Source organism: Bos javanicus, chromosome 22 (assembly GCF_032452875.1).
Source record: "Bos javanicus breed banteng chromosome 22, ARS-OSU_banteng_1.0, whole genome shotgun sequence".
Classification (NCBI taxonomy): Eukaryota; Metazoa; Chordata; class Mammalia; order Artiodactyla; family Bovidae; genus Bos; species Bos javanicus.
In genome coordinates this window covers 56,192,869-56,202,905 of record NC_083889.1, presented here as the reverse complement: position 1 = coordinate 56,202,905, position 10,037 = coordinate 56,192,869, and the positions used below count along the sequence as shown (strand labels likewise).

The following is a 10,037-nucleotide window of genomic DNA, read 5'->3' as shown; positions in this document are numbered from 1 at the left end:
TGCTCAGTCGTGTCTGACTCTCTGCAACCCCATGGACTGTAGCTCGCCAGGCTCCTCTGTCCATGGGATTCTCCAGGCAAGACTACTGGAGTGGGTGGCCATGTCCTCCTCCAGGGGGTCTTCCCGACCCAGGGATCAAACCCACGTCTCCTGCGGCTCCTGCATTGGCAGGTGTGTAGAGTTTACCACGGAGCCACCTGGGGAGCCCTCAGGAGGCAGTCTTACCTACCAGTGTAGAGGAGCTGTGGCAAAGTGCCAGTCTGAAGTGGAGTCTACTCAATCCGGGAGACTGTGACAGCTACCCAGCTCTAAGCTGATCAGTTATGGTCTTGAGATACTGGCTGAACACACACACTCACACACACGTGCACACACACACACACAGACTCACACACTCACACACACAGAGTTTCTAATGCACAAACTAGTGGGAAGTTTTCAGACTGACAAACTTGTCACTGGAACTGAATATGCAAAAACGAAGAGCAAAACAAACCCGAATCCAACCACCTCGTTAATAGCTGAGGTCTTTATTTCAAATTCGTATGTACAGTAAAAGTGCTGCTGAGAACTGGCAGCAACCAGACGCAACATAAACATAATTCTCTCTCAACAATTAGCAGCTTAAGATCTATCAACTACAGTGTTAATGTTCACACGTTCACAAGTGTCATTTCTGTACTTTTCAATTCGTGCAAGTGAGTTTTCACTCTTACACACTTTGATAAAACACGCTTACAGTCTAGTGATCACTCCTACTGAGGGCATCACCCAGCATACACGACACACAGACAGCAATGTCAACTCTTAGAGCTGCATTCAAAATCCCCAGCTGCACGTGGGGTGGGAACCGTAATCCGACCTGTGTTGGTTTTTGTTTTTTTTTTTTAAATCATATTTGGCTTTGTTTTGGATGCATATTTTCCGAAGCTGAAAGGCAGCTCCTTGCTGGAACTCACTTGGAATTCAGCATTTCATCCGACTGTACCTCCGAGGAATATGAAATCAGAAAACAAAACCAAATGCAGCAAAGACCACGTGAACATTATGCTCCTTATCACGACGTGGCTAGCAAGGAAGGCTTGATCCCAGTTTTTCCTGGAAGCAAAGTTTTACCTTAATTGGGTGGAAGGGGCTCAGGGGAGAGGGAAGACCCCACCCAGTCCATGAAGTATAAAATGTAACCTTACTTTTGCTTCTTCAGGAGCCCGGGGAATGGAAAGCCTTCTTTGCTAGGGTGCACTGAGTTTCTTTCCAAAGAACTGAGATCCGAGCAGACAGAAGTGCCGTTCAACGATCATATAAAAGGTAAAATATTAGGGAGACTCTACAACTTGAACAGAGTCACCCAGGCTGCCACGGTCAGCCTCACACACCAGCACCAACCAGTCATCCAGGAATGCTTCATTTCACAGGGAATGCACGCAGTCTTTAGAAGAGAAGAAGCGTTAAAGCGAGGAGACGTTTCCACCCACAGAACTGTTAAACCATGAGAGCGAGGTTACAGGAGAACTCTGAACAGATAAGACAACTCAGGGACAGCCACAATGCAAAGAAACTCAGAGGCAACAGGGATAGGCAGGCGAGAAAATGGATGCATGGTTACAAACAGCATTAGGTACAGACAACTGCTGGGCCTGGGGAATAATCAAGGGACAGGAGAGCTAGAAAGCCATTACTGGGCCTGACCTGGCCTGGAGGAGGTCCTTCCTGGGACAGATGAAGAGGATGGACAGTCAGCGGGGGCCTGTTTGGCTGGGAGCTCGGGGAGCTTCCGGAGGTGCAAACCTTCCTTTGATAGAACTTGTCCCAAAGCAAAAAAAAAAAAAAAAGGAACAATTTTGATCCATCTAGCCAGTGAATTCCGGTGCCCTCCAAACTTTGTAGCCTCTCCACAGTTCAGGGGACTCAAAAGTTCTTAGAAAAACTGGACGATTGTGGCTAGAGTTATTTCCAATAACTTCGTGGGGCACTCTTCCCCTCTCTGAGAGGCTAACCTAAAGCAGACAGTTAGCAGACACCGTGCTAGTCTGACCAGGTCGTGGTGTCCTCTGACGCTTCTACCTAAAGTCACTGCAATATATTTAGGCAGAGTTTAACATTTTATCATTTGTATTTTTATCGTTTGGCCGTGCTTCACGGCATGAGGGATCTTAGCTCCCCGACCAGGGATTGAACCCATGCCCCCTTCATTGGAAGCGCAGAGTCTTAATTGCTGGACTGCTGGGGGAGTCCCAACATTTTTAGATACACGGGCTTGGGAACAATTTGTTTTGGGCCAGGACATAAACTGGTTCCAATTATTTTAAAAGAAAATTCAGCCCCATGGTCCTTGTTCTGGGCAGTGATTCTGAGAGGTCCGCAGAGCTGAAGGTGTGGTGTCACCATCTGGGGGTGGAGGATGGAGTGAAGACTGGGGTACCTGAGTTAGAATGTGAGATGATGACGGACACCACGCGCTGACTCTGAGAAGGCCAGCCTGCCAGGCCACGGGAGGCCGGAGCTGGCATGCAAGCCATCGTCTCGGACGGACAGGCGAGGCTGATCTGGAGCCAGAAGCGTCCCCCGGCACAGGGAGGATGGGCAGAGCATGCTGTGCGTCTCTTTCCAGGGCAGAGGCCATCTGCCCCTTGCTCACTGCCTGGCTGCACAGGACGGAGGCCAAGAGGGACCAGCGTCTGTGATTCAATACTATGAACACGAAAAGGCTGACCACGCTTTCGAGACAGGCCAGAAAAGTCCAAGTTCCACCCAGATGGTAGAACTGGTGATAAGACAGGGATGCAGGCTCAGCCCATCTTTCTAAACTCTCTATGTAAAGGTCCACTGAGCACAGCTAATATGTCTATCTCGATGAAGAGGAGGCTGACGACATGTTACACCCCAAACTTGGGTCCTTCTAACCTGACGTTTCCTTTCCTGCTCTCTAGGGAGAATCATCCTCAGTTGATTCTCTTGGGCAGACAGAATAAAGCTGTGAAATGAAGGCGGGCTGGGGACAAAATACAGACACAAGATCCCACGTCACTTTGGTCTTGGTAGTTAGGGGGGTGTTAAGAAATAAATTAAGAAAGCACGAGGAATTATTTGTGACTCTCATAGTACAGTCTCAGATTTTCCTAGAGACAACCCCAGCCCAAAGTCACTGGGTGAACCTGTCTTGGGGCAGGAACGTCTCTACCCTGTCACGCTGGTTTGCGGAGACCACCTCCCCTCTGCCTGAGCACCCCTTTCCTCTCCAACCAAGCCAAGCCCGTCGGGGGAGGCGTGGAGGGGCAGGACACCAGGAAGCAGCAGCAGCAGCCAGAGAGGGGGGAGCTGAAGCCGCGTCTCAGACGAGGGCATCAGAGATGGCATTCACAGCAAGTTCTCCTTTCCTCAAACTGTTTCAGGACAAGAGGGGCAGCACACTTAAATATCCACACATCTCTTCATTTAAAAACAGCACTTCTTTATTTCAGAGGAAAAAAAAAAAAAAAGACCCTCCCAACCCTTTCCAAAAAAACCCAATAATAATAATAACAATAATAAAAAATCCTATTAGAAACCATAAGGAAGCACTGAGAGTTTGAGTATTACATTCTTCAAGTATGCTGTTCGGATTTTTTTGTTTGTTTGTTTTTTTAAGTTGGTGACTATACACATCTTTTTAAAAAAAACCTTAAAAGTGCGGCCATGGGATTTGTTTAAAATTAAGTAGTTAGAGGGCTACTTCAAAATACTGTAGTAGGACTGTGCAGTGATCCTTGGGGTGTGATGTCCTCTTTCGTATCCTAGCAAAGGTTATGGGACCAGGCTCCAAACTGATCATATTTCCAGGGTTAGCTTGAGTGGCCAACTTGGGTGAGAAAGCCAGGGAGATCCACGTGCTCTTCCACAGACAAGGAAAATCCACCCCGAGCGCAGAGACTCAGACATGGAATGTGGTAGGACTTCACAGTAAAGTCAGTCTGGGACGGGGAGGGGTGGTGAGCCCAGACAAGGCAGGGTGTTAGGATCCACTGGTTTCCCTAGTCAGGTGTTCGCACATCTTTTTAGTGGGTTTTAGTGCAGTCCTTCAAGCCACAATTTAGAATGCCCTTCAGTGTGCTCCAGAGGGTGGGTTCATGTGAAAGGACTGTTTTCAGATTTGCATCCCAAGGAAAATCATGCTACATAAAAGTGATCCAAGATTGTTGCCCAAAAAACTTCTTGGATAAAATCTAAAAAATACTATTGCAATTGCGTCTTTTGAGGAAGAAGAAGAAGAAAAAAAAACATTATTCTAAATGTAAACAGATTCACTCAACTCTTGTTGCTGTAGAAAACTCCAGAGGAGGGAAGTGGCCGTCTACATCTTCGCTGCATGCACTCGCCGGAGGGGAGGGGAGCACTGCGTTTCGGGCGACGGCAGCATCATCTGGGTGAGGAGAAGAAGCGCTGCACGTAGCCCAGGAGGGCGTCCCAGTGCTTCCAGAGAAAGGCGATGAACACCACGAGCAGCAACGTGCTGAACGTCCTGCTGCGAGTCTTCATGAGCGGGACCACGCAGTTGGCGACCGTGGACACGAAGACCAAAAGGACTGCCATGACCGCCAGGAGGATGTTGATGAGCTTGCCCAGCAGGTTCCGGGCGGTGGCGTTCTCCAGCCCCTCCAGCTGAACCACCTGCTGCTGCTGCTGCTGCAGCTCCATCTTGGAGATGCGGGTCTGGCACGCCTCCAGGGCCTCCTGCGGGCCAGACAGGGCAGAGGTAAGCCTCGGGAAGCTCAAGGCGCCCGGAGCAGCTGCAGGCCTTGCAGGGCGGCCAGGCGCATCCCGAGCCACGTCAGAGATCTGAAATGTGCGCGAGTCTTGAGTGTGAGGGGCCACGGCACAACTCACGACTCAAGCCACCATCGTTTACTTTTTGGTTACCATTCAAGCAACTATGATTCCCCTCTGCTGCGCTCCGCTGCATTCAGCCACAGTCAGATCTGGTCTTGAACACTTTAATGACAAGACCTCAAATCCACGACTGTGTCTTTCTTTTCTTCCCCCACGTAACAATGACTAATTTGAGTTGCACAGGACACACGCACTTGCTCACCTAACAGGCCATACAGGCTCCCTTGGTGTTTTCCTCAGCCCCGGTCCCTGCCCTTGGAGTGGCTGCCAGTCTGGTGTGTGTTCACCCTTTCACCCGTGTTTAAGCTACACACAGATCTCCTTAGGGAAATGCATGGAATTGTTTAAAAATTTTCTACCTTCGTGCAAGCAAATAGTATCACACCACAGGACTGGTCCACAACGTGTTTCTCACTTGACAGAGGGCCCTGGCGATTCTCCACGTCAATGCGTGGAGGCCCACCTGGATCTTCTTAATGGCTACCTAGCATTTACAGCTTGGCTAGGTCACAGTTTACTCAGCCAGCTCCCTACTGGAGAGACCTGGGTTATTTTTACCTTTCTTACCGAACAATGGAGGAGTGAACCTCCTCTGGACATACTACCAGCTGCTTTTCACGATAAGTAACCCCCCAACATCAGGCAAAAGGGCTCCCTGCACTGTCTTCTTAATAAGAGTTGATCTCTGTGAAGAGAACAGACACTGTGCCCAACACTTGACCAAACGTTTCCTTTCATAACCTGCACCCACGGGTTCATATAAAATTGACCATAAAACTCAGAGGACAGGACCTATTTCCTTAGCCGTGGTCAGATACCCTCTGAAGTTCAGCAGTGGTAGGAGCCCTGGGTTATGTGACCTCGGTTTCAGTGGGTCCTGGTTTCGTGGGATCTGAGGTGACGGCAAGGCAACTTCAGACTGAAGCTAAGCTAGAGAAAGGACATACAACAGATATACCCCAGTCCAGAAGGACCTTGGGAAAAACTAAAACATAAACAGACTTCTGGGTCATGGAAAAGGGGGCATCTGGGCAAATGATCTAGACATTCCCTTGATTCCTTGAGGCTTCTGTCATGCACGGCTCCTGTATTACAGCACCAAGACTGGTTTATTTCAGGATGCTCTCATATGAAACCACCAGAGCTGCCAGAGAAAGGCCGTGGAAACCACAAGGAATAAAGCACTGAAGGTCTTGGTGTGAGTCTTTGAGTTTTCTTAGGGTTTTTAGAAATATCTCCCAACTGGGATGAGAAAAAGTTAAAATATTCTGTTTTGCCATGGATTAAACTAGAGGGCCATTAGCCTTCAACATGACCGCTGTTACTGTTGAGTTGGTCAGTTGTGTCTGACTCTTGGGTGACCCCATGGACTGTGTGCTGCTGCTGCTAAGTCGCTTCAGTCGTGTCCGACTCTGTGTGACCCCATAGACGGCAGCCCACCAGGCTCCCCGTCCCTGGGATTCTCCAGGCAAGAACACTGGAGTGGGTTGCCATTTCCTTCTCCAACGCATGAAAAGTGAAAGTGAAGTCGCTCAGTCGTGTCCAACTCTTCGAGACCCCATGGACTGCAGCCCACCAGGCTCCTCCGTCCATGGGATTTTCCAGGCAAGAGTACTGGAGTGGGGTGCCATTGCCTTCTCCGCATGGACTGTGTAGCCCGCCATTATTCTCACAAATGGCCTGGTGGTATAGCTGTATAAGGTGGATCTGGCAGTGAGGCCTCTGCCACAGAAGAAGATAGGTCAGGTGGCCCTGGGACCTGTCAGAGCAGCTCCCAAAGCAGTAACCACAGACATAACATCCATGCTCGTCCATCTACTGAGACCATCCTGAGCCCAAGAAACATTTCCCAAGAAGCCAAGCAAGCACATCACCTCCAAATGGTGCAGACTTGAGAAATGCTGGTGGCTCTGATGATAAAGAATCTGCCTGGGATGCGGGAGACCCGGGCTCGATCCCTGGGTTGGGAAGATCCCCTGGAGGAGGGGATGGCTGCCCACTCCAGTTTTCCTGCCTGGGAAATGCCATGGACAGAGGAGGCTGGAGGGCTACAGTCCATGGGTGTGCAGAGAGTCGGACACGACTGAGCAACTGACACTTTTACTTTGAGAAACGCATGGCATTTGAAGAGCAGGTGTGTTACAGGCGGTCTAAGCTTCTTCTAATACTCTGCCCTCTCTGTCTTTGCCCCTAAACATTTTTTTTGTGCATGGTAAAATACATAATATAAAATCTACCATTTACTCCTTTTAAAGTGCTCACTTAAGAAGCATTTAGTAAGTTCACCATGTTGTGAAACCATCGTTCCTATTAAATTCCAGGATGTTTTCATCATCCCGAGAATACCCCCTTCCCTTTAGCTATCACTCCCGTTCCTCTCCCTCTAGTTTCTGGCAACCACAGATCCACTTTCTCCGGAAACCCGCTTACTCTGTATGCTTCATGTAAATGGACTCATGCACTGTGCGGCCTTCTGTGACCGGCTTCTTGCACTGAGCTCCATGTTTTCAGGGTGGACACAGGCTGGGGCAGGTGTCGGTGCATCATTCCTTTTTCGTCCCCTTTTTTAATTGTGGTAACATATATATAATGTAAAATTTACCATCTGAACTGCTTTTAAGCGTGTGGTTCAGTGGTCTGACACGTTCGTACTGTTGAACAATCTCCGCCACCTACTTCCACGCTCTTTTCATTTTAGAAGATTGAGACTCTGGACCCATTAAACAGGAACCCACCCCCAGCCCCCTGCCCCGAGCCCCTGGAAACCCCCATTCTGCTTTCTCTCAGCCTTCTGCTTTTCCACCTGGCCCACTGTGCTGACCTGGATGTCCCGGGCCCGTTCGTAGGACTGATACGCAATTTTCTCTTCCATGCTGGCCAATTCCTGCTTCAAGTTCAAGATTTCATTCTGGTGGAGCTCTGTTAGGTCATTCAGTTGTTCTTCTAATCGTTCACATCTAACAAGAGTGAAAAGTTAAATGTTTCACACGTTCTGTATTTCTGTTGGTTATTATTCACATCCAACCCCCAAATCCATTCTGCAAAGGAAGAAAACGAAAGCACAGAGAAATCAGGTGAGTGGCCTGGGTGACAGGGCATGCTAGTGGGCACAGCTCTCGGTCCCTGGGACAGACAGCTTCTCACAAGGCCGTATCACAGCAGCAACATGGCTCTTCCACATTCTTCTCAACACACAGTATTTGCAGCGAGGCTAGCAGCCCTGGTTAGCTTGAGCAGACCCATTACAAACGAGGCTGTTCTTGCTCTGCCCCCAGCGGCATATGGGAGAGGCAAAAACCTGAGGGATGATAAGCAGTCTCATCAGAAGATACACAGCAGGCAAATGGAAACTGACCTTTCAGCAATCACCAGGAGCTTGTTCCAACCGGGGCAGGTCACTCACTCACCTGGATGTTCGTCATTCAGAGCCCACCATCCCTATTGCCAAGCACAGTGCCTGGCACAGGGTCAACAGACATTTACTGAGTGCCTGCTGTGTGCCCGGTTTGTTCAAGGTTCTGGGAATGCTGCGGTAAGCGAGACCGAACACCTGCCCTCAGGAGTTTACAGCCTTCAGTGGTGGCGGAAGGCAGTAAAACCACGACAACTGCAGGCACGGGTAAGGGAGCCAGAGAAGATTGGGACGGGGATACGGCAGCGTGCCCGGCGGCCCTGGACTGCTTGGGAAGACCTTTACCCAACCCTGAGAGCTGAAACCTGGGTGATGACATGAACAAGCCACGTGAAGATGTGAGGGGAAGAGTATCTTAAAGCTGAAGGAAGTATCTTAGAGCAAGTATAAAGCTCTTGAGATGACAGTCAGCTTGGCAGATTTCAGAGCAGAGAAGGGGCCAGTGTGGCTGCAGCTGAGCAGAAAGTGGGGGAATGCACAAACAGAGGCTTCCTCAGGAGCAGGGGCCATATTTGTTCATCTGGTACCTCTAGCACTTCAGATTCATGTGAAAAGGTTCATTCTACATGAAGACGGGACCTGGGCAGGGCATCTATGGATCTGTGGGACTGGAACCGTTTAAAAGGAAAAGATCAGAGAGACTGGACAAAGAACACAGGTAAAGGGCAGGGGGTAGAAATGTATGGACTAACCAGAACAGCTGGGGGGAAAAAAGGAAATCTGTCCTTAAAAAGCAGGGAAGGCAGTGGAAATCTCAACTAGACAGTACATGGACCCAAAGCAGATGCTGAGGGGAGAGGCTGACACGAGGAACACAGGGCTGTCTGCTACTGGTGAAGCTTCCGGCAGGTTGTGAGTAGAGTTCAAAGAACCAAAAAAAAAAAAAAAAAGAAGAATGAAAAGAGCTAAGTAGGTAGGAGAAAGGCTGAAGACTACACAGTAAGAAGCCCTGAAAGGGAGGAATCACACAGCTCTAACTATGGTGACTAGAATGGAAGTGTCTCGGTCAGACGGAGGGCTCATCCCAAGAGGAGGATACACAGTACTTCAGGTTCTACCGAGTTCGGATGAAAAAAAAAAAAAAGAATCCATCAAGTTCCAAAACGTAAGATGTGCATTTACTGGGCACCAGCAAATATCTACAGAGCATTTACACTGCATGCGGACTTGTATGTACTCTAGGCTGAGTTCCACCATACGGGAGGGTGTGCACAGGTTCCAGAAGGGGCTGGAGCACTGGCAGACTTCGGTACCCGTGGGGGTAGGGTGGGGTCCTAGAACCAATTCCCCGCAGATGCGACGACTGGGTGCTTCTCAGGCAAGCACATGCTTAACACTGGCACGAAAGTCTTGGCAAACTTTGTATTACAGGAACAGAAATGTCAGAACAAAGGCAAACATTTCAACTACCCTCCCCTTTCGCGTTTAACCAGACGTGCGGTACACAAGCTTTAAAGGAATCCACGGAAGTTCTCTGTTCAAGGTCATCTTTATGTGGTGGCGGCATCAGCAACATTCTCCCTTCTAATAATTACATAATGAATAAATAGATCCTAAACCCCACTCCTTCTCCATGAGACCCAGATTACTGACTCCTATTTGGTTCTCCCGAGGCCTTGATAACAATCTCCGTGCTGCTTTCCTGCCACTGCAACTGTCACCAGAGTGGCCTGAACAACTGGCCGGGAGGCTTCCACTGCGTGTCTGTGGCTCAGGCGGGCCCTCTGGGACTCTGCCTTTTCACGCCATCTGTGGGCCT

The 10,037-nt window shown here is 49.4% G+C and overlaps 1 protein-coding gene across 13 annotated transcripts in view; it reads right to left on the bottom strand.

Moving 5' to 3' along the window:
* Positions 1-511: 511 nt before the first annotated feature.
* TMCC1 (transmembrane and coiled-coil domain family 1) overlaps positions 512-10,037 on the bottom strand; it is a 156,626-nt gene continuing 147,100 nt past the window's right edge. For all 13 annotated transcript variants that reach the window (XM_061397128.1, XM_061397126.1, XM_061397133.1 and 10 more), the window contains 2 exons: positions 7,688-7,823; positions 512-4,710 (listed from right to left, as the gene is read on the bottom strand). In XM_061397128.1, coding sequence (XP_061253112.1) covers positions 4,396-4,710; positions 7,688-7,823 — 451 coding nt within the window. In that variant the 3' untranslated portion in view covers positions 512-4,395. The remainder of the gene's footprint in view (positions 4,711-7,687; positions 7,824-10,037) is intronic.